Here is a 25,735-nt window from a genome sequence, read left to right as displayed (position 1 = left end):
TGTGTCGCTTAGCTTTCTGGAGACGGGCGTTGGGGCTGCATCAGGGATGATGATCTGCGAGCTGGTGGCGAACAGAAGTGGTGACATCGGAATGACGACGAGGTACTGTTCCAATGAGCAATAGCGTCATTGTTTGGCTGTTTTTGTGCCAATGGAGGGTGGTAACAACGCTGGCCCTGTTCGGTGCGATAATAACTGGTGAATGGCAGCCACCGAGGGGAGGAGAAAGTACAGTTAATAAAGGGAAAATGAGACATCCACCCAAAAATAGCTAAGAGCTAGAAAGGAAACTCGTATGGGTTAGTTGAAAGCAAAGCTTTGCAGTTGAAGAAAAATTCGTCCCGGTCCGGGACTCGAACCCGGGACCACCGCCTTTCCGGGACAGCCGCTCTACCATCGAGCTAATCAGGCGGCTAGCAGATGGAAGGCGAAGTCGAATTTATCAACAACAAAGAAGCAAAGGCAAGCGTTTGACGCAAGAGCTTGACTTTACGTCAGAAAGTACAGTTGTTACAATGGTGAGCAACGGGACCGTTACGCTCACAGGCAAAACAGATTGGCCGATCGTTTGCGGTTCGCCACTCGGTAGGATTTTGGTAGCGTGCAGGATACGGCGGACAGATGTGAGAGACCGTGGACCGAGCATGAGACATATGTCGAGTGGCAACGGCACATACAGAATGAACTCCAACATTAGCTAGGTGTTCGCGGACTAATTCCTGCACCAATGATTTTGTAGGCAAGTTCTTCGACTCACTCGGGGGCGAAAAAAAGTCTGAAGAAGCCATGTCCTCCAGTCGTCACCGCACTATCCGCGTCAGGTCATCCGATGATGATGGTCGCTGCACTGCTCGCCGGACGTCACAAGAGGATGTCGCAGCTGTGTTCGGCAGACGTGCGAATGGTGTTGCAATGCGGCTACTCATTGCCTGATCAAAGCGTTGATATTCTTTTATGATGTCCGGCACTGTTCCACAATTTTTGCAGATGAGCTGGTTTAAAACGCCGTCACCGATCCCCTTCAGTACATGTCGAGACCTGTCCGACTCAGCCACATCGCTGTCAGCCTTACGGCAAAGTACCAGCACATCCTGGCTGTAACAGACGCATGATTCCGTGGACGTCTAGGCGCGGGTCGCCAGTTCTTTCTTACCGATACTCTTCGGCCCGTCACCATGGCCGAACAAGTCCCACAGCTTCTGTTTCCACGTGTCCCACTCGTTAAGATATTCAACGTAGCTGTCATACCAAACCTTCACCGTGCCTTGCGAATAGAAGACCAAGTTAACCAACATAATCGACGGGTCCCATTTATTGTGGGAACCTATACCCTCATAAGTAGCGATAGACCTCAGACTCTGCCCAGGCGGCGCTGCGGAAAAACTCGTCACCAGCGCCCCCATCGCAGCCTTGGCGTGAACTGAGTAGTGCAGGAAGAGCTGTCCGCAAACGAAGGTGCATAGGCCACAATGGACCCTCCTCCTTCGTTTGCTTTGAGGCGCGGTTTCCTAAAAATAAAGGACCTGGAAATTTTCTTCCATCCATCCACGCTTCGGAAAGGAAGCTCAACAAGGCGAAGTACGTGTACAATATAAAATAAGTCTCAGGTGTTATTTCGGCGTGCTGCAACTCCCAAGTACAGAAAGCATCATGTTTGTTTATAGGCATATGAGCATACAAATCTAAGCATTTCAAATTGATTCATGTTGAAAATGTCCTGAACACAAGACTTAAGTATCTCCTATATTTTTATGCATTTTATCATAATGTTTTTTTCTCGCAATTATTTGCAGAGAGTAAATCCTTCCATACCCTTTTCAGGGCAACAAACAGAAAACGTTTTCCAAGGCAGCAAACAGCATGCGGACATAGCTAAATTAAGCTTCCTAGGATGCCTGCGTGCGGCATCTTTCTGTCTCGCAGGACCTACAGCGTCGCTCAGTACCTTTGAACTTTTCGCAGACGCTTCAAGCAACACGCGCGCATATATAAATGTAAATAAACGCTACATTTTGTTACACACGTGCGTTACTTCGCAATTACTTATCCGGTGCTCCTACAGCAACTTTACTGCTCACATTTGAGAAACGCAGTCGAGCAGGCCCAGCACATTGCGAAAGGTGCTTGTTGTATCGGCGCAGGACATACAAAATACCGAATCTAGAAATGAGCTCGCGATACAAAGGTGCTCTAGAACAGGATTTTGACATCTTAAACGAACCAAGAAGTTTGGTTAAACTGACCTGCCGAATCTCTCCGTTCCACTTGTTTAGTCAAGGGGAGACGGACGGAAAATATCGATGGCACATACGCAGTATGGTTCGCAACGTTGTTTTTTTCTGTTGCCAAGGAAGTGGCGGCTGCAGATTCTTGAGTTTTCGCTTGGTTTCTACGGTCCTCCGTCAGGCCTTCGCAACACAATTACAGCAGAACAACATTATCGCGCTTCCTCATGCGAGCCGATGTGTTGTGGGGAATGCAAGTAATTCGATTACCCAACACATTAACGGCCCGGATCCAGCGCTCTCGCATTTCCCCTTCATACGATCGCGATGGAAATCGATAAAACAGAACGTTGTTATTAGTCCTTCACGTTCACAGCAATTTACAACACAACAATAGCGTCGATTGCGGCATTTCCGCGTAGCGCGCGAAGCTATCGAGGATGCCGTCGCTTCCACCGAGTGATCCAGCGAGCGCTTTATGGCAGTTCGGCGGCGCGTCCGACTAGCGCAGAAATTCATAGCGCTCTGTCTGGGTGTTAAATGCACAAAACACTTGCAATATGAACCACCAACTAGTTAAATCGTTGTTTCGCAGTCGATAGGTGCATAGGCAACTTAGCAAGGGAGTCGGGCTTCGCACTACTCAGTTACTGCCTCTTCGCACCGGCGGGTGTCGCTACGCGTCTAGCAAAACTCCAGAATCTTGCGTCTATACAGTCGTCCAGGTCGATGTGGTGGTTGCCATAGAACGTGCCTATATCCGGCGGCTGAGTGAGCACAACCGTCGTGGTTGCAGGCGTTGATGTGGGCTGCGCCATGTCGGGTCCTGCTTCGTCCGTCATATTGTCCAGTACGAGGTGGCGACCACTGCGCAGCTCCATTGTTGTTTCTCGTGGGCGCCCCGCGCCTTTCACCAATTTGTTACAGTGCAGAAGTCACATATAATGATGTAGTTAAAATATTTACAAGAAAGACAACATTGCATAAACAAGGTAGTTGTCGATACCGATTCCACCTGCACATGTTAAATCGTCTTCTTCTGACTGGCGCTAGTTTTGGTTGCACCGTGATAATATTTATATCTTGATGCTTGGGGCGATATTTCCATGTCTATTAAATGTTGTAAATTATTAGAAGAGTTTTCTTTTTCGTGAGTCATTAGCATTGCCCACTAGAAATAAAAGCTATACTGAGATACGTATTCAAGTGAATTTGACGCGCCGTTGATAAAAGACTCTGCCGAAGGGGTCACTGAAGCCTTCAGGATTTTTTCAGGGTAAAAAAAGCACGCAAGGAAATTTTAAGCGAGGCGAACATGCAGGCAACACAGTGAATATTTCGGAATACGCTATCTCTAATTCGAAATAATTGTAAGTTTGGTACCTCCGTCCCTTTAAAAATATATTTGTATATATTTAAAACTATCGAATATCTGCATACTGGTCACAGTGGATATGAGGTAGCCGCAGCTAGTGCTTCTAATCAACTTGTCCTCCTGGTCTCAGAAATAAGCGAAAATATGATATTTGCAGAAATAAAGCGAAAGTATGAATTAAAATCTATGCGCGTCCACGCCCACAATGAGAAAGTAAGCTATGAGCGACAATAAAATTTCAAATGAAAAGGTGGGAGCAACTCAAAAGAAAGCCCCCCGTGATGTGGGTAACAGAACTCCGGTAATTTTCTCCAGGGGCGAGGAAGAGTAGGCTTTGTCATCGCCGAAGGGGGAGGAGGGCTACCCCCCCCCCCTTCGGGAAAATTTGGAGGGAGCTTGGAGCCAGGAGCCCCCCTCCACCCCCCGGGTAGTCGGTGCTTATGCTAACCAATATGTAATGTACGTGCTTCGCGTATGGTGTTGCTATTTTCTATTACGCTTTCGTTCAGGAATCACATTCATGACTTGTAACTGTCACTGTCACGGGTTTAAACGATCAAAATATTCTGGCAACACGTTTGTGGTCATATATTGCAGGCTTTCTTCTGGCTCAACGTGGCTACGACGTGTGGGCTATGAACACTAGGGAGATTGCGTTCCGCTCTCGCCACAAGACTCTGAGCCAAAACGATGACCGATACTGGCAGTGGAGGCAAGTCATTCTACACGGATATTTTTTTCGTCATGTCAAACTTTCGCAGGTTCGAATGTGAAACTAAAATTTGGCTGAGAAAAAAAATTATGAAACTTTATATCTTTCTGTTTTCCAGGATCAAAACCTTTACCGAAATTTATTCAGAACATTCATTGCCCTATTATTTCTAAGATAAAGATTTTCTGAATTATAGCTCTATAGTTTCTAGACTGGTTGCCGTATTGAATATAGTAATAAACAAAATAATAATAAATACTTGGTAAACGATTTCATAGGAACAATCATTTGAAGCATTTCTTCTAAATGCATTCCCTTAATAGTCCTATTTCTTCAGAAACAGGTAATACATTGAGTCATTTTGTTTCATGACACGGAATATTCCTTGTTTAGGAAAAAAGATTAGAACTGCAGTTCACACAGTATTTCTATGATGACTGAACGTAATTATTAATCAACTCTGGGCGAACAAGGACATTCAGGATGAGCACGAAGCCTACGGGAACAAAATTCGGTGGTTCTTCGTACGCACCGGCATGGGCGGGCTGATGCTGCTCATGTTTTCCGGGTTCCTGACTAAATCAATACAACCTAGTGCAAAAGACTAGACAGCATTGTGTGCTTTGGCCCTTGGTAATCGCCAAAAATGTGTACACAAAGTGAACATTTCGCCCAAACATTGCGTTTTTAAGATGACCTTTGCGAAGATGTGCCAGCTTTGAAGCCGAGCAATTTGAAAACATAGCACAAAATTTAGCATTCTTATATGTTTCTAAAGTTTTGTGCAAATTCTTAAGAGAAATTTCTTCTCTGGTCGAAATCACTTTTTCGCAGGTTATCTTTGACAATTGTGCTCTTATTACAAATTCGATGCTGTATTTCTAGACTTAGAACCATGTCATGCGTTACTTGCATTGTAAGGCGCTCCAGAAAAGCACTATTCAAATAAAGTCACTAGCCATGTAAATATAATCCACTCGGCTGCATTAAGAAGATGATTGTATGTTTCGAATATTTGTTTCCTTCGAAATATGGTTAGAGAATTCAACGAGAAAGTTAAATAAACCACAGCCTAACGGCTGATCTTTTAATACAATTATGGGGTTTTGCGTGCCAAAACCACTTTCTGATTATGAGGCACGCCGTAGTGGAGGACTCCGGAAATTTCGACCACCTGGGGTTCTTTAACGTGCACCTAAATCTAAGTACACGGGTGTTTTCGCATTTCGCCCCCATCGAAATGCGGCCGCCGTGGCCGGGATTCGATCCCGCGACCTCGTGCTCAGCAGCCCAACACCACAGCCACTGAGCAACCACGGCGGGTAGGCTCATCTTTTAGTATTATACAGTAGATAAACTATATAATACGGTGCCTGTTTACAGTTGCCTGAGCACAGCCGTTCATATTACCTTTGGTAGATTCTTTTACAACAATCAAAGTGGAATTTAACATTTTGTAGGCTACTGATACGAAAGCGTTATTTGCCCTATTGGGCGAAAAAGCCGGCGTCGGTACCACAGAAACCGCCCCTAAATTCTCCTTGCCTGCGACGCCGCGTCACGAGCGCGCCTCGACGGAGCACAGCGGGCAAAGCGCAATACCTGCTGCCGCGCGAGCGCGCAAGGTGTTGCGTGAGGGGAGAGGGCATCGCCACGACGCCACGTCACCATCACGCCTCGACGAAGGAGATACGGCAGTTACGCCACGCGACGCCACGTAGCGAAACAGTTTGTCAGCGGCAAGGCAGTCATGTGATGCGCGCGTGCGAGTGCCGCCACCTCGCTAGCGCCGGCCAGCGTGCGGTCCATATATATATATATATATATATATATATATATATATATATATATATCCCGCTGGATTTAGCTGTTGCGCGCGACGGCCTGCCTTAGTGGCCGCTGCTGCTTCCTCGGTCCCGCGTCGCACCGAATGTCGGCGGCATGTGGTGCTGGCACCGCAGGCCATCTGCTGCAGCCATTTGCTCACTGGTTTGCACAGCACATGCTGTTAAGGTACATTACTCGCAGCTAAACACTCGAAGGACCGCTCAGGGACGTCCAATTGGACAACAATGCTTTTGCACTGACGAAACAGAAGTGTTTAGCTGTCCTCGGACTTTTTTCTTAGAAGGAGGAATCAACTGCAGCTTTTTTCTCTGGCCCCCTATTTTCGCAGTAACAATGTACTGTCTGCGGCGAAAATAAAACTCGATTGATTGATTGATTGAACTCCAGCTAACCACGTAACTCGCGTTCTTTGTCAAACACACACCGGTTGGGGTTTAGACAATTGGTTAACATAAGTGAAGTGCACGTTTATCATTGACATTTAAAATCATTGTTTTATTTCATATAACCTGTGGCTCAGCTTCGACGAAATCGGCCGCTACGATATTGCCGCAGTCCTTGACCTTGTGCTTAACGTCACCGGTGCCAGCCGAGTGACCCTCTTGGCATTCTCCCAAGGTCTAACTTCGAGCCTGGTTCTCCTTTCTACGAAGCCAGAGTACAACGAGAAGGTGCGTCCTTTGGAAGAGCTCCGCCGTAGTGTCTTTCTAGCATACAAACGGCTGGCAACGTGAGAAGCTCTAGCAGGAAAAAAAAGGGGGGCTGGCGTAGCAGTGTCTGCATGTCTAATAGTAAAGGTAGGCAGTTAGTGACGCTTAGGCTCTTACTTGGAGGTTTCGCCCATGTCTAGACAGAGCCTTTCTAAGCACAGCGAATGTATGTTCTGATTTGGCTGAACAAAGAATAATTGAACTCTGGTGAAAAAGAACTGCTAGCAATAGAACAACCATCCTCACCAACCATTAAATTCAATGCGAAAGAGCAGCAGTTGCCTGACAGATGTGTTCCTAAGTTACATTAGCGCGGTCGAACTCTGCCCGGCAAATCGCCATCGACGGTTAAAGCATCTGCTATGAGAGGGCTGTGAAATAGTTTGCCTAAAGAAATCCTCGCGCTATTTTCATGTTTGTCAGTCATTTACAGTGCTAGTTGCATGACAAGACGGTGTATTTGTCAAGGTACCCACACAGACACAACTAAATCAAGTCTTACAAATATCTTGCCGCACGTAAACCCAAAGAAGAATTTCCAAGCTTTCGAAGGAAACGGCCTGAGTTGCATGTCCTACGCCTAGGTAACATATCACGCAAACAGAACAAGGTGTGTTCGTTCTTGCAGTTCTACACAAATGTAGCGGTAGGATTGGGATACTTCTGTACGTGCAATCCTTCGAACTGAGTATTTTATTAAGAGAGCAGTATTCGCATGAAAGCACACATTTAGACATTATTTTACTTATTCTAGAAAGGCAATATTAGCGCATTCCTTTAGCTGGCAATGCGCACGGTGCTATGGTTCACTTGATATGGCATGCGGTACTGTGTGTGGTTTGCGGGTGTGATTCCCGCTCGCGGTAACCGCGTTCTCATGAAGGTTTAATGCAAATACGCCCGTGAATTAAAGGCATCTACATCTACCAATGGTTCCCCTATAAAGGATGGTTATGCTTTCCGAAGTGCAAACTCCATATTTAGTATAAACAAAGGTTCTGCTAAACACGTGAAATCATTGTCTTCTTTTGCAACAGGTGCATTTTTTATGCTGTTTGTTTGGTTTAAGTAGAATTAAATTCTTGACTGATTAGAGATTTCAAGTATATTATAAAACATTGTTATATAAAAAGATACCTTGCTTGCGGCTGTCAGGACGCACCTATCACAATGTGAAGTACGTCGCACACTGTATAACAACAACCGTTTTTATAACTACTTGCTCCAAAGAACAATCTTACGGGAGATTCACAAAAACGCACGTTGCCTGCAAAGAGCTTACATGACGGTGTGAAAAATATGAAGATCCCGCGCACTGTGGGAATCGATGTAAGCGAAGCTTTGTTTGCTGTTTGCGTTCGTTGAGGTTATTTGGGGGTGATATATTGATGGCATACGACAGTTGTGACGTTATGTCGAATGTTACCTTGCCAGCTTCGCTTGTGTTGTTTTTTGCTGCGCTCCACGCTTTATCCGAGCCTTCGTGTGTTTGGCACTAAATGCGCGCTACGGTGCCATTCTGCCGTTTAGCGTTGTAGCTCGCAAAACTGCCTCCTTTGTCTCGCTCTATTCCCCCGCTAACACTCTCCCCACCTTTTTCACTCTATTGTCGTTGCTGTTGCGGTTGAGCACAGAGTCAAGCGTGGCAGCTCCTGCACAGCATTTGGGAGTGGAGAGGGATTTCACGCCTAGTTACGGCGTCCAGAGGGCATTGAACGCATGCGACGCGGCCTAAATGTTGGCGCGAGCTTCTCCGGTCGTCTTTTCTTTGTGCCACACTTCTGCCATGTACTAACGCGATAGTGTTAATGGCCCCGTGTCACAGCAATTCGGGTGTCGACGCCGCGGGCTTTGTTTGGCGAATAATCATTCTGAACCACAACCGCGCTGGCCTTCCTCGCGGCTCATATCTTGCTTTACATTATTTACAAAGTTATTCCTCGGAATTTTGAGAATGACAGCTCACAAATAAAAGTCATGAAAACAACACACTGACAGCGCATGCCTTTTATGCTGTTATGGCATGGCCACGTCTCAACCGCGTCCCGACGTGGCCAGCGTTAGTGGCGTACAAGTCCGCAGCAGCAGCGGGAAAGTTGAAGAAAGAGGCAAAGAAAGCGTCGCTTTAAAAACCGGCCTTGTTAAGTTAACCGTCGTTAATACCAATGAGAAGATAAATACATACAATACAATGAGCAAGATACGTTTTTTCAATGTGGCAGTGCAAAATGTATGGGCTTGCAGTTCTTGTGATTACCTATGAATTACAGAAAACTCCATGTATTGAACTTATAAAGAAACAAATTTAGCTTAATATAGCTTACTTCAGATTAGGAGATCATTTCACTGATATATACACTTACATATTACAACTTGGAACAAACCATTAGAAACATCAATACTTCCTGCTCTTCGGTAATCATGTTACTGCTCTTCGGTAATCAGTAGATTACAAGAAGCGCAGTAGCGCTTGCACGGCCTTCGTCTGTAACGTTAGATCCTGTCCATGGTGTAGAATTCCTTCTTGCGATAGTGGTCAGTCGTCCAGATGGTTGAGTTCGTGGCGAAGGGATTCCCTCCACGGACTGTACTGCGGGCAGTCGCACAAAATATGACCAATCGATTATTCGTGGCCGCAGTTGTCACAGGTTGCGGTGTCGTGTTGGCAATCCCTATGCGGAACGCATAGCCTTTCGTAAAAGCAGCGCCCAACCACAGTCGGTACGAAAGCGTGCCGTCTCCACGGCGAAACGTTGATGGGACTCGCCGGCTTAATTTGGCATGAAAGGAGTATAGTCGGGAATTCCTGAAATGTGGCTCATTCCATTGCGACGTGGTGCGCAGGCTAGCAAGCAGGTGGAGCTTCCGTGCTGCGCCAGTTCTGGAAAGTGGCATTGATACGTGGTGGCACTCCGTATGGGTTGAACGGGCAGCATGATCGGCCCATTCATTGCCGATAATCCCGCAGTCACTTGGAAACCATTGCAAAGCTATTTCATGGCCAGCATCACTTATATAGTGCATCGTCTCTGTAATCTCAAATACTAGCTGCTCGTGCGGCCCGCGTCGTAAAGGTGATAGTAGAGAGTGCAGTGCCCCCATTGAATCGCAGAAGAGCTTTCACTTGTGTGGCGGTTCATCACGGAAGTAGTGAAGGGCGGCAAGGCGCGCTGCGAGCTCTGCTGCGATCGATGATGTCGCGTGAGTCACCTCAAATTTGATGGTTAGACATGTTAGGAAACTATCCTGATCGGGATCGCCATAGATAATCTGATTTTTCGGTTACTGTAGCTTGATTCTGCCTGTTTCCCACCCTGTGGTATAAAGTTTGTAAACAGGGATAAGGTGCCTCAGAAAGGCTGGCCAACGTTTCGATAGGAGGACGTATCTTCGTCAAAGGCGGCCTCGTCATCCTCGGCGTGTTAGTTTTAAAGGGTTAGTGCAGTGACGTCACGTGCGGGTGTTGTCGCTGGCGGCTGGTTTTAAAGAGAGAGATTGCCAGACGAAACAAGCGCTGTCGTCTGACGTCTGTGAGCTTCATTCCGAAGACGAGGGGACAAGAACGTGAGATTGGGCACGCGGGGACAAAAGAAAAGAAATAGAATCAGAAAAAAAAGAAAAAAAGAAAAGAAAAGGGGGGGTGGGGGAAGCCAGGGCGGCACCAAGACAGACAAAAAAAGGGGGGGAAGAGTGAAAGAAAAAGAAAGAGAAAAATGATATTTTTTAAGAAATACGGGGGCTTGGGAGCGTGTTGAGGATGCGAAAGATTAGGAAGTATTCAGGGGGAGTCGTTGGCAGCATGTTTTTGAGGCATTAGAACGGCCGGTCAAGCTGTCAGTGCGCGAGTAACACAAAAGACAAAAAAAAAGAAAAACAGACACACACACACATAAAAGCCATGAGTTGAAAGTGACTTGAGTAGCATAGCAGCTATACGTCGAGTAATTTTGAAATAGTTAAGATGGCGACGAGGAGTCTGCGGTGCAATGTATGAAGTGACTGAAAGGCAGCGGCATGCCATGCCTCTGCCTTTGTGTAAACATCAAGAAAAGTTTCTTGAGAACACGTGTTTGGGAGCCTCATACTTGACTCGGGATTAAATTTCTTGTGTTGTTTCATAGTCTGTTCAATAATATTACAAGTATGCTACAAAGATATGCGTTTATAGAATGGCTTCATTAAGCCATTCTTCAAGCTACCCTCAAGACAATGGATCATGAATTCGTTAAGTATGTCTGCAGTAGTGTCATAGAAAATTATATATGCAACCACTTCTAGACGTATTGTCCTATTGCGGCATTGTAGAGCAGAATATCTTGTATGAACTTATCCGAATACTAAGCCGAATTTGACAGCTAGCTTTCTACATTCCGTACGTACATATCAACGCCATGACCTCGTTGTTCCGAGTGCTGAATATTTGCTTGCTGAAATTTCTGAGCATCTTTTTCCTGTCTTGTTTTTCTTTCAGGTTGACATTCTTCTAGCCTATGGTCCAGTGGCGAATATAACTAACATAGGGTATCCGATTCGAGAGCTTATAGCAATCTCTGGGCCCCTCTTCGTAAGTACCAGCGCAATTCAGTAGTTCGTTCCTGTTTCTTCTCCGGTTACATTAGGTGCCTTTTTTCGCAATGAAATAAAGTAATAGCATAAGAAACTGAAATTTGAATTTGGGTATAAAGTATTATTTGGGTATTAAATAAGTATTACCGTCGACTTGTCGCCGGTAATGAATAAAATGGAGGTGGTCAAGTCACGTCATTTGTAGGTTAGATAGTAGCTGGACCATTAGGGCAACCGAATAGGTGCCACGAGAAGGGCTGCGCAGTAGACGACGGCAGCAAAATAGGTGGGGTGATGAAGTTAGAAAATTCGCAGGCACCAGCTGGAATCGGTTGGCGCCGGACAGGGGTAATTGGACATCCCACGAAGGTGCCTAAAATAACATAAAGTAGCATCATGGTGATGTTGTTTATTGCATCATTGAACACTTACCAACCAAGATTAACAAAATTACCGAAGCGCATTTTAGGACATCGTAAATAGCCCAGGTAACGACAAGGATTATAATTTTCCCGTTTCCTAACCTCTTGTCTTTCTGTGTGGAATCCGTTGCAACATTAAAAACTGGAAATGACCCGTTAAATTATTGCAAGATGAAATTACTGCATGCATACTTGTGAAATACGTGTGATTTTTTTCTTTGTATTACTGTGATGTTAAGAACTTAAGGTCTGAGTTGTTAATATGGAGGATCGCGAAAAAGCGCAATTATTGAAGGAATTTAATAGCTCATCATAGTCTAACAGCTAAACGAAGCCAACCGGCAATGAATCAAAGAAATGTATAAATGTCCTTTCATTTGAAATGTACATGTAAAGGGAAAATGAAATCGAACTTGGAGAAAATACAACTTACCTATTGCAATAGTCAATCCCACGACCTTCAGTACGTATTCAGTACGCAACACTGCCAGGAAAGATTTCTACTTGCTGTGTTAGCCGGGTGGCATACATATACACGGTGTTCCAGCTAACTTGAGCGAAACCTTAAACATGTCGAAATGCCACGTAGCTCGACTGAACCAAGGTCATCTTATTTGCCCTCGCTTGGAGACACTCACACGATTTTTCGCATTCCGCCGAATAACATAATTACGCCTAATTAATTATTCATGTTCTCAAATATTGTAATGACAATAAAAATGTTAATGACTAAATTGTAGCGCGACATGATACACTCCCGATACAGCTTTCTTTCTTTTGCTCAGTACGTGCTAGATAAAAGTGTTCTTCCGAGCATGGAAGAAGGCTGCGAATGGACGCAAAGTGCCTGGAGTGGCCAGACGCGCGGCAATTATTTGCGAGCTGCATTTATGTTCGGAAAAACAATCTTATGTAGCACGTATTGAGCAACAGCAACCTGTATCGGGAGTTTTTTATGTTACTCAACAATTGTCTCAATGACACTCTCATCTAGCTATAATATTTGAGAAGTTGAATAATTAATTACGACTAATTATCTAATTATGTGGAATGAAAAAAGTATTTTGAGAATCTCCAAGCGACGGCAAACAGCATCACCTTTGTTCTGTCCAGCTACGTCGCACCTGCATATTTTTGAACTCTGGCTAAATTTAGCTGGGACACCCTGTATACGCTTAATCAGCGCAACATGTAAATGAACGCATGGTTAGAAAGACTTACAGAAGACAAATGACTGTTCGAGTCTTCATAAGCAGTCCTCAGCAGTTGTATTTTCTATCAAAGCACGTATCTGCCCGGTTGACATATGTATTTGTATTCTGAAAGCCATTTCTAGCAGATCTTTTGGCTATAATATGCATATATTGCCGTCAGGTTTATATGTTCTCGACATTATTTTGTGCGGAAAGAAATTTCATCAATATGTTAGCACAAAAAACATGTGGTAGCGGTGCGTTATATGGCTTACGAATACACAATTTTTTGAATAAGGAAAGCCTCCACACTTTGCTTTTCCAACTCCTGTCTATTCAGCGAGAAGACACATATACTTCTTAGCTTTATCATCACCTTGCTTAGTGAGTGTGAGCTTAAGATAATTCCAGGGGGGCATTTTGAACTTTCGGGACCTCGATTTACATACACATATATTTTTTTTTGAAATGACAGTCAAGGCGTATGATTCAACGATGGCGCCTTTCATTCCGTTAAACATGTGGCAGCTATGAATTCCTAATATGGAGCATTGCTCCCATGCCTGTAACACGCTGCACAAGTACGACGTTATGCACGAACTTCTGACACTTGACTTTTGTGCACCTGCCGCGTTAACGCGTGCGCTAGCCTCGAGGTATGTGGGAAAACAAGTGCCCAGCACAAGCCGCAATACCAGCCTGTTTAACCTTGTAGTGAACGCTCCTGCCGCTGCAGCTGCGTCCTCATTGTGCCAGTCTGCTGTGCAAGCTATGCCGCGACTTTATACAGGGCGGTAACTTAGTTTAATGCTTCTGCGTGAATGAAGTCTCCAAACGCTAGTAAATTTTGTCGTTTCATCTACTTTTCCGATGTGTGGCATTTGATGGCTTTTACATCCTTCCTGGTAATATATGTTACCCTGATGACAGCACATGTTAACTCTTGCTACTTACTTGTTTGTTTCTTTATTTATTTTTGCTTCAAAAGCTTATATACCCGCAAAATATAAGCGGGTTGGCTTTGTAGGCCAGCCGTTGACTACAAAACCAGATGGTCTTCGCTAACAGACTTCCACTACTGATGATTCAGTATCATAGTGGGGCGGGCAAGAAGGTCGTTCTAGGCTTGGCAAGCAGACGTCAAGAAAATTGCTCGTGATTTACCATAGTGCCAACACACAGAGGGTAAATGACACTTCGGCGACTGCTGCGTCATACGCGATTTGTAGTTAAAGTCAACTGTGTATTGGGTACTAATAATGAAAAAGAAACTTATCAAAATATTCTATCGTATAACGAGGGGCGAGTGTAGAAAGATGAAGGCGCGATGTGCGTGCAGGAGGGTGGGGGGGGGGGCAAGTCCAGTAAGGGTAGTTAGAATTGATAAATCTAACTAACCTTGCTTAATTACCCTCACTTTACAACAAATAAACGATCCCACAACCTTCGCATACCGAAGGTTGTAGGATCTTTCCCCACATGCGGCAAGTTGTTTTTTCATCCACTTTCATTTTCATTAACTCATCGTTTCTTTATTTCATTTATTAAGAACAAGTAATTTTCCCTATGTTGTCCTTGGTGTCACTGTTTGTTGCCTTCTTACGATATGCCTAATAAAAATTGGTCCCCTCGGTTAACCCCCATTTTTTTCGTTGAGCAGCCCCATTTTTAGCGCTGTACCACTACAGATGAATTTCTGCAACAACGAATGATTCTATTTTAATTTATTGGATGATTTAGCTACATATATTATGAAAGGTCAGAGGGAAAGCGCGCACTCTAAAATGTTAATCGCGCTCGTAGGCGCCGACTACGGGGGGGCTCCGCTGCCCGAGCCCCTCCGGAGTGCCCCCCCCCTCCACGCGATGTCGAAGCCTATCCCCCTCACCTCAAATGTCATTTCCAGAGTTTTGTCACCCACATCATCTGAGGCTTCTTCTGAGGTGGCTCGACCTTTTCACTTAAAATTTGGTGGGGCTGCATACTTACGCATTATTTCTTGAAATCGCGACAATAGGAGGACAAGCGCATTAGAAGGATCAGAGACGGCTGTCTCATATGTATTTTCTCACGTCAATATTGTTTTAATCTTCCGCTGTAAACACCGCGGACTTACACAATCTATTTAAATTTATGCAAAGGATAAAGTTCAATATTTTTTTTAAAGAGAAGGAGCCATCCATTCAACAATTATATCTGAAGGTATGGGTAGCCTATGCCTAAAGAGTGAATATGTTGTATGTTCACCTCGCTTCAAATTGCTTTGCGTACTTTTTGACCCAGAAAGAGAAACCTGTAGACTTCAGTGACCCCTTCGGCAGAGTCTTTTATTAACGCGTGTGAAATGCACGGGAATGATGTGTGTCTTAATGTTGCTTCTCTTTTCAGTAGGCAGTCATAACGGCCCATGAAAAAGGAAACTGTTCTAATAATTTCCAACATTTATTATGGATGGAAACATCGTCACTTGCATGCAGAAGTCACAAATATGTACAGAGCGTCGCAATTAACTATCATGCACTAAGATTCAAAGAAAAGAGCAATGCGTTACTCGGAGAAAACCTCGTGCATATTGCTTTCCACAACAGTGTAGTAGCTGCCAGTCATTTTTTCGTTACTGAGATTTATTTAGGTATCTGTATTTAAATATTGTAAGGCAGTTTGTCGTGTGCGTATCATGGCCACGCATGCTTATATCGCCTTTCCGTTTCTCTACCACGGTTGCGCTTTAAAACCACGGCGCTGCAAGTTTGCTTCAGAGACTTTCCTTTCCTTCCCTCTTCTCCGCCCTTAAACTGGCTCTCTTAACTACTACACGCACAGACAAAGCAACAGCGCGCGCTTTAGATCCTATAGATGAGATGAATATTTACAATTATTATTAGGGTTATAATTATATTCGAGTGCTGATTGCCGTGTTATAGTTTGTTAACGAAGCTTCCCCTCAAGTCTAAATATTGTAAGGCTGTTTGTCGTGTGCGTATCATGGACACGCATGCTTATATCGCCTTCCGTTTCTCTACCACGTTTGCGCTTTAAAACCACGGCGCTGCAAGTTTGCTTCAGAGACTTTCCTTTCCTTCCCTCTTCTCCGCCCTTAAAATGGCTCTCTTAACTACTACACGCACAGACAAAGCAACAGCGCGCGCTTTAGATCCTATAGATGAGATGAATATTTACAATTATTATTAGGGTTATAATTATATTCGAGTGCTGATTGCCGTGTTATAGTTTGTTAACGAAGCTTCCCCTCAAGTCTAAATATTGTAAGGCTGTTTGTCGTGTGCGTATCATGGACACGCATGCTTATATCGCCTTCCGTTTCCCTACCACGGTTGCGCTTTAAAACTACGGCGCTGCAATATTGCTTTCCTCTCCTTCCTTCTTCTCCGCCCTTAAACTGGCTCTCTTAACTACTACACGCAGAGACAATGCAACAGCGCGCGCATGCGATCCCATAGATGAGATGAATACATATATATAGAAAAGTATCAGTCATAGCTCTCGTAGTATAGCCTTCTGAGCCGTTTCCTTTTTTTTTCTTTTCTTTTTTTTCTTTGAAAGAAGTCCTATTAGGGTTATTATAATTACACGAAGGTATTTCGCCCTCGCCAGCAGCAGTACTTGTGATAGCTATTCCGGCGGCTAGCTTCCCACGCTATGCGTGCCGCCCTTGCACCTGTTTAAGCTTTTTCCTAGACGCTAGAGCTATACAATGTCCGCGCAACATTGAGCGATCGGAAAGCGCGCTTTCCACTCTTGGCCGGCGGAGAGGGGAGACTTCGTTCCGGCCGCGAAGCTCTCTACATCTCAGTAAGGTGCCTGGTGGTGGTCTCGTGCTGACGACGCCCTCTCGATGAGCGCATATTTCCCCCCTCATCTTTTAAGAGATTCAATACATACAAGCATTTGTCTCGCAAACCAGATTTATTTCAAGGGAATTTTCCACGTCTCAATAATTTCTCTCGTCGTATTCGCGTGCTGATTGCCGTGTTATAGTTTGTTAACGAAGCTTCCCCTCAAGTCTAAATATTTTAAGGCAGTTTTCCTAGTCTCTAAAGCCGCTCGAGTTCACGCTGCTCCTCTGGCGGCGAATTTTCCAAGAAATTATGCCTTCGAACCACTCAGCAAAAATCGACTGCCGCGGACAACATCAGTCCCTTTCCACATAAGTATGAGGCTCGGAGCAAGAGCTATGGCGCTTGAAAGTAACCGTTGGCTTGACGAACCAACCGACTGAGCTACCTTTCCGGGCAACATTGAAGGATCAAGAGTTCAAATCACATGGTATGTTCCTTTTCTCCCCCCTTTTTTTCTTTCTTTGATGTATTTTCCTTCATTTTATCACTGTACGGAAAACCCTCCTAAAAAAAATTATATATCCTCAATTATGTGTGGCCACACATGTGCAGGTCATAAATACCAGGTTCTCTAGCCGAGCGCCATCCATGCGGTATAACCGAGCTCAGATTGGTCCACCTTGACTGATCAAATAGGGCACCACTGTAGGTTAAATGAGGCGTACAACTCCTGCAGGACCAGCCGTGGTTGCTCAGTGGTTATGGTGTTAGACTGCTGAGCACGAGGTCGCGGGATCGGACCTCGGCCACGGCGGCCGCATTTCGATGGGGGCGAAATGCGAAAACACCCGTGTACTTAGAATTAGGTGCACGTTAAAGAACCCCAGGTGGTCGAAATTTTCGGAGTCCTCCACTACGGCGTGCATAATCAGAAAGTGGTTTTGTCACGCAAAACCCCATAATTCAATTTTTAATTTAACTCCTGCGGGGACGGTAGAGTATCCGTCTCCAGTGCAAGAGGACCGTGATTCAAATCCCGGTGCCGCGCAATTCTCCACCGGTAAATACAAAAAAAAACCGTGTGTTGAGAAAATTGCACAAACAGGCCTGGAGTGCGGCCTGATCCCGGTGACCAGAACCGGTAACGCACTCTCTCACCAGAGCAGGATTGGCCACCCTGGTGCAGTACTTGGCCACAACCTCCTATATGAATACAACAATCAAACCCCGGCCCTCAGTCCCCAGCAGCCGCGGAGCAACTGACCACGGCGGCGGTCAGATCTGTGACGCTGCAGAGGGTGCTAAGAATACTTGGCTCCGGACAGGCCGCCATTGGAATCTGAACCTGGCAACGTTTAACGTTAGAACGCTATCTAGTGAGGCGAGTCTAGCAGTGTTATTGGAGAAATTAGAGGGCAGTAAATGGGATATAATAGGGCTCAGTGAGGTTAGGAAGACAAAAGAAGCATATACAGTGCTAAAAAGCGGGCATGTACTGTGTTACCGGGGCTTAGCGGAGAGGCGAGAACTAGGAGTCGGATTCCTGATTAATAAGGAAATAGCTGGTAACATACAGGAATTCTATAGCATTAACGAGAGGGTGGCAGGTCTTGTTGTGAAACTTAATAAGAGGTACAAATTGAACGTGGTACAAGTCTATGCCCCTACATGCAGTCATGATGACCAGGAAGTCGAAAGCTTTTATGAAGACGTGGAATCGGCGATGGGTAAAGTCAAAACAAAATACACTATACTAATGGGCGACTTCAATGCCAGGTTAGGCAAGAAGCAGGCTGGAGACAAGTCAGTGGGGGAATATGGCATAGGCTCTAGGAATAGCAGAGGAGAATTATTAGTAGAGTTTGCAGAACAGAATAATATGCGGATAATGAACACCTTTTTCCGCAAGCGGGTTAGTCGAAAGTGGACGTGGAGGAGCCCGAATGGTGAGACAAGAAATGAAATCGACTTCATACTCTGCGCGAATCCTGGCATCATACAAGATGTAGACGTGCTCGGCAAGGTACGCTGCAGTGACCATAGGATGGTAAGAACTCGAATTAGCCTAGACTTGAGGAGGGAACGGAAGAAACTGGTGCACAAGAAGCCAATCAATGAGTTAGCGGTAAGAGGGAAACTAGAGGAATTCCGGATCAAGCTACAGAACAGGTATTCGGCTTTAACTCAGGAAGAGGACCTTAGTGTCGAAGCAATGAACGACTATCTCATGGGCATCATTAAGGAGTGCGCAATAGAAGTCGGCGGTAACGCCGTTAGACAGGAAACCAGTAAGCTATCGCAGGAGACGAAAGATCTCATCAAGAAACGCCAATGTATGAAAGCCTCTGACCCTACAGCTAGAATAGAACTGGCAGAACTTTCTAAGTTAATCAACAAGCGTAAGACAGCGGACATCAGGAACTATAATATGGATAGAATTGAACAGGCTCTCAGGAACGGAGGAAGCCTAAAAACAGTGAAGAAGAAACTAGGAATAGGCAAGAATCAGATGTGTGCGTTAAGAGACAAAGCCGGCAATATCGTTACTAATATGGATAAGATAGTTCAAGTGGCTGAGGAGTTCTATAGAGATTTATACAGTACCAGTGGCACCCACGACGATAGTGGAAGAGAGAATAGCCTAGAGGAATTCGAAATCCCACAGGTAACGCCAGAAGAAGTAAAGAAAGCCTTAGGAGCTATGCAAAGGGGGAAGGCAGCTGGGGAGGATCAGGTAACAGCAGATTTGTTGAAGGATGGTGGTCAGATTGTTCTAGCGAAACTCGCCACCCTGTATACGCAATGCCTCATAACCTCGAGCGTACCGGAATCTTGGAAGAACGCTAACATAATCGTAATCCATAAGAAAGGGGACGCCAAAGACTTGAAAAATTATAGACCGATTAGCTTACGGTCCGTTGCCTACAAAGTATTTACTAAGGTAATCGCAAATAGAATCAGGAACACCTTAGACTTCTGTCAACCAAAGGACCAGGCAGGATTCCGTAAAGGCTACTCAACAATAGACCATATTCACACTACCAATCAAGTGATAGAGAAATGTGCAGAATATAACCAACCCTTATATATAGCTTTCATTGATTACGAGAAAGCGTTTGATTCAGTCGAAACCTCAGCAGTCATGGAGGCATTACGGAATCAGGGTGTAGATGAGCCATATGTAAAGATACTGGAAGATATCTATAGCGGCTCCACAGTCACCGTAGTCCTCCACAAAGAAAGCAACAAAATCCCTATAAAGAAAGGCGTCAGACAGGGAGATACGATATCTCCAATGCTATTCATAGCATGTGTACAGGAGGTATTCAGAGGCCTGGAGTGGGAAGAATTGGGGATAAAAGTTGATGGAGAATACCTTAGCAACTTGCGATTCGCTGATGATATTGCCTTGCTTAGTAACTCAGGAGACCAATTGCAATGCATGCTCACTGACCTGGAGAGGCAAAGCAGAAGGGTGGGTCTGAAAATTAATCTGCAGAAAACTAAAGTATTGTTTAACAGTCTCGGAAGAGAACAGCAGTTTACGATAGGTAGCGAAGCACTGGAAGTGGTAAGGGAATACATCTACTTAGGGCAGGTAGTGACCACGGATCCGGATCATGAGACTGAAATAACCAGAAGAATAAGAATGGGCTGGGGTGCGTTTGGCAGGTATTCTCAAATCATGAACAGCAGGTTGCCACTATCCCTAAAAAGGAAAGTGTATAACAGCTGTGTGTTACCAGTACTCACATATGGGGCAGAAACCTGGAGGCTTACGAAAAGGGTTCTGCTGAAATTGAGGACGACGCAACGAGCTTTGGAAAGAAGAATGATGGGTGTGACGTTAAGGGATAAGAAAAGAGCAGATTGGGTGAGGCAACAAACGCGGGTAAACGACATCTTAGTTGAAATCAAGAAAAAGTAATGGTCATGGGCCGGACATGCAATGAGGAGGGAAGATAACCGATGGTCACTAAGGGTTACGGACTGGATACCAAGGGAAGGGATGCGTAGCAGGGGGTGGCAGAAAGTCAGGTGGGCGGATGACATTAAGACGTTTGCAGGGACAACATGGCCGCAATTAGTACATGACCGGGGTAGTTGGAGAAGTATGGGAGAGGCCTTTGCCCTGCAGTGGGCGTAACTAGGCTGATGATGATGATGATGAAATAATTACCCAACTCGAGACGTACTGTCCTAATTATCAAAGTATCAATAAAGAATTTGTGGGCACAACCAAGCGGCATGTAACTGGGGTGTTTTCATTGATGTACAAGTTGCGTACGAATTTTCCCGACTGACATAAAAACCTAGGGGAATATGGAAAATACCACTTGACACAGCTCCTACCGGCATCATAAAGCAGCGCCCTCGAAAAGGCTCCCTCCGATTTAGCCAGAAAGAAATAAAGGAAATAAAGAAAAACGTCGTGATCGAGATAGCTCCTTATCTGCCGAGCCACGGCTGAAGTGACAGGCGTTTGGTGTTTTTGGAAACAACCTGTGATAGCGTTTCCTTTAGCGTAGATAAAGTTCATGGATCGTATCTTTCTTTTCTTTTTTGCCATGAACCCTATCAGCACAAAAGCGAATTGACGACGTCAGTGCAAAGGTTCAAAGTTGCGTTTTGTTTTGTCCCTGTCGCCATGTCTCTTTAATGACCAAAAAGTAAGCACGAGACTTGCCTTCTGGGCTGAAAATGCTGCATATATATGTATATCAGTTGTGCAAGTGTGATGGTAGACGAAACGCATCGACTATCATCAGAAATTATGAAAGCCTGAGACAAGCCGGCAGTTTCAACAACTAGCGGCGGAGGACTCCACCTTTGAGTCCCAGCCTACGCACAGATGTTCTAGCATATATAGCCTCAAACCATCATGCTAGCGTGCGGGACGTGGCCGCCCAGGTACCAGTTTCGAAGTCATCAGTTTGGGCTATTCTAAACAACACCCTTTCACCCGTACCACCTTAACCTGCACCAAAGCTTGGAACATAGTTACCTGTAGAATCGCGGACATTTCTCAAATTGAGTTCTCAAAATGCTGATGCGTCACGGAACTTTTCAAGCCGCATAATGTGCGCACATGAAGCCGATTTTCGCAGAAACGCCCAACTAAATTTGCATAATGCACACTATAGCAGTGACTGCAATTCACACTGAGTAAAACGCAATTGGCACCGGTACCAGTGGTCGTTGAATGTGAGGTGGGGAATTTACGCCGGTGCTATAATCGGTCTCATCTTCGATCACACACTGACTGGACAGCGCTACGTGGACGAAATCCTTGAAGGAGCGGTGGAGGAGTTTCTCAGCAAAGTTCCGCTGTCGCATCTTCCACTTCTGTGGCGCCAGCCAGATGGGGCACCCGCACACAGCAGCAGGCGAGCGCGAAACTAGCTACATGCGATTTCGCATGCGCAATAGATTGGAAAGCACGGGCCTGTAGATTGGCCGGCTAGGTCCCCTGACCTCTCTCCACTGGATTTCTTTGTTTGGGATTGTGTGAAAGATGCTGCTTACGTAATTCAAACGGACGTCAGATTAGGTCAACGCAAGGATAACGGATGTGTGCCGTAGAATCCCGGCGTCGGTCATCAAGAAAGCCACTGAAGATTTGATAAAGCGGACATTGTACTGCGTAGGTGCAGGAGAACAACTCGAACACGTGCTCTAGGCAGCAGCTGGTGTTGGACGGCGCTTAGGAATTCACAGATAATAAGGGCACACTGAAATCAGGTGTCTTTTTCTTTCTTTTCTTTTTATTTTTGTGCAGACGTCCTGATTGCCAAATGGGCTCATTTAGAAGTGGTATATCTACTTTTCTGAACGCATCGGTTTTCCCTTTTTTCAAGACGTGGGACGCTCCCTGGTCTGCCTCACGGTTATTTTATGCCATGAACCTGTTTTCGCAACACGTATACACTCTCATGAAAACAAGAATCGTCGCTATAATTTGACTTTGGTCCGGAGCAAGTTTATAGCGTGAAATATAGCTGCACTCATACACTTTCGATGCGGTGCGAGCAAAGCCTGGATTTTGAAATATTCTATGCCTGTTAGATTCCTTTTCACGTTTCGTGTGTGGTCTGTGAGGGCCTTCGGCTGCATTATCAAGGATATTTGTTATCAATATGATCAGTCGGCCTTGAGCGTCGGATAATAAGTATGACGTAGAAATGAAAGAAAGGAATAACTGTGAAGCTGTGAAACCTGCTGTTGGTGCTCCTTCCGTAACTGATGCGCTGTCTCTTCGTGTTCGCTTGTGACAGGCAAAGCAGTTAATAATAATAATATCTGGGGTTTTACGTGCCAAAACCACTTTCTGATTATGAGGCACGCCGTAGTGGAGGATTCCGGAAATTTTGACCACCTGGGGTTCTTTAACGTGCACCTAAATCTAAGCACACGGGTGTTTTCGCATTTCGCCCCCATCGAAATGCGGCCGCCGTGGCCGGGATTCGATCCCGCGACCTCGTGCTCAGCAGCCCAACACCATAACCACTGAGCAACCACGGCGGGTAGGCAAAGCAGTTGCTTTCAATTAGCTTATTTGAGGGCGCTGCTTTATGATGCGGGTGGGAGCGCAGTCAAGTGGTACTTTTCATATTTCGTGAGCTTTCTTTGCCTACCCTAAAACATTGTACTCAATTAGTACGTCGCGGAAAATAGTTCAGTTAGATGTAGTTTGAGCATGCCTACAAATGCCTAATTGACGCTTTTATAATCAGCGCAGTACTTCTCGACTTAGATAATTAATTGCAATCGCCCAGTTTTATCTCAGTACTGAATGAATTACTGGCGGCTACTCCGCTGTACTGGAAACAATATGCACTATGTTGTGTTTGACTAACGCAACTGTGATTTCTTCAAAGTCTCGGTGTATGATAGTTGAGCCACCCTGTATAATTCGCTCAGTAACCGAAATGACGCCAAGCAAGACTAACTCGAAATCAGAATCAACAACGGTCATCCGCAGCAGCGCTTATACTCAGACTCACAGCAAAAGAAAGAGAGAGGCTGCAGTTTCGCCGGAAAGGCGAAGCAGTCTTAGTGATAGCGAATTGTACAATTACCCGAAGCATGATAACACTACCAAGAGATTTCAGATTCTTGGTGGAGCGAGAGGACTCAGGCTGTGAAATTGAACTGTGTCCTACTATGAGGTCTTCTAAATTCGCATACAACGCCGTCACTTCAAGCCAAATGAAGTTTTGGAAGTGCAAGATATATATATATATATATATATATATATATATATATATATATATATATAGCTCAGGAAACTGGTTGGGGTCCAGCCCCGCCCCCTCGGAAATATGCAAACTGTCCGCCTATGATTTAGGGAATGTGTTCTCAATCATGCGAAGCATTTTTTAATCGTATAACCCGTTATATTCTATGAAATGTTAGAAACAACCGCTACGCCAATCATCAGAAAAATATTTTTCTTCATTTGTCATTTCTTAGAAGTATTTGTTGCTGAAAGTTGTAGCGCAGTCTTTGTTTTCGAACTTTTGTAAGATCTGTAAAAGATTTTTCTAGCACTATATATGCTTCGTAAGACCATATCGCCGCAATGTTATTCCGGGGAGACCTCTTTTTGCGACGCCAGGATCAATATTTCGTCAAAATGATCCGAAAATTCTAAAGGAAATGACTGCAGCTCATCGAATTTTACTGAATGACCGAGTTGGAGATCTTTCCTTGCGTTAACAAGAGCAGCAGGAGCCGAGAATTGCCGGTGATTTCGAGGCCCCAGATTAGTTTGGGCTACCGCAGGCAATAAAGCAGATTCATCAATTAGCACGTAAAAGCATACGCCATCTTTTGCTAAAAGTTACGGCTCGACGTCCTGACAAGGCCGCGTACGTGGTTTGCTTAGCAAAGATATGGTAGCAGTTAGCTTCTTGAACAGTGAAAAGCAACAGGCCAATTAACATGGACAATCGTTGTAGCGACATCAAGTCGCTACAGCGTAAACGGGGTTTGTAGAAACCCCGTACAAGACCCGTAACTATACAAGCCCATAAAAAAGGGGTTTGCGTAGTTGTCACAGGGCACTGCTGACGAGGAAGTAGTAAGTCGCACGTGATAGTGTACCAGCTATCAGAGCGGATCCAGGAAAAGGGGCTATGCGAGTTGAGAGGCGCTTATCATTATGCGCGCTACCACGTGGCACGGTGCAGCAGTAAAGATAGGACTACGATCCTATCGGATCGCAAGACTCGAATCCTAGAACGGGAACACCAGAGGGAGAAACGAGGCGAACAAGCAGCTGCAAACGTTGCTTATACCATTAATTTCTCATGAAAGTCGGAAACCTCTTAACACGTTCCATCCTCAAAGTTGAGAGTCTGACGAAATATCGTGTTGACAGGAACAACCATGAAAATAAGGAAAGACGACCAAGATAGTAGACGAAATGAGATTTTTATCCCCAGAACGGCGAGCGGGAAATTAAAACTTAATTGACGGGTCTTCCGTGCCCCAGCCAGGATAGTGGGCGAATACAGATTAAACTGGCCATCTGGGGTTATGTAAGACACCCCTGATCCTTGGTAAGCGGGGTTTCTTGAAATTGGCCTCTTCCAAATGTGGCTGCCAGGGCCAGAATTTCATTCCCCGCCCTTGGGTTTAGCAGCACCCTGTGAAAGCCACTGCGCTGTCGTGGCATGCCGTGGAAGCCTTGCTCGCAATGCGAAAGCCCCCAGGTGGGTGAAAAAAACATCGTTTGTACATGCCGTGTCTTGATTATTACAAAGCGCGGGAGGACTTTTGGTATCTCGGATAAAGACAAAGAATGCGTAGTACTATTACAACGGGAAGTGATCGCACAAGTAAAGGGGGAACGATGCAGTAACGTGGATCCCGGGGAGAT

General features: G+C 45.1%; 1 protein-coding gene across 1 annotated transcript in view; it reads left to right on the top strand.

Annotated features, from left to right (window-relative positions):
• LOC142564995 (lipase member N-like) overlaps nt 1-25,735 on the top strand; it is a 58,672-nt gene that overhangs the window by 7,547 nt on the left and 25,390 nt on the right. The window contains exons 3-5 of the mRNA XM_075676227.1: nt 4,198-4,312; nt 6,681-6,831; nt 11,342-11,434. Of these exons, the coding sequence (XP_075532342.1) occupies nt 4,198-4,312; nt 6,681-6,831; nt 11,342-11,434 (359 nt within the window). The remainder of the gene's footprint in view (nt 1-4,197; nt 4,313-6,680; nt 6,832-11,341; nt 11,435-25,735) is intronic.

The sequence above is a fragment of the Dermacentor variabilis genome, chromosome 11 (assembly GCF_050947875.1).
Source record: "Dermacentor variabilis isolate Ectoservices chromosome 11, ASM5094787v1, whole genome shotgun sequence".
Lineage (NCBI taxonomy): Eukaryota > Metazoa > Arthropoda > Arachnida > Ixodida > Ixodidae > Dermacentor > Dermacentor variabilis.
This window is presented reverse-complemented; position numbering and strand designations above follow the sequence as displayed.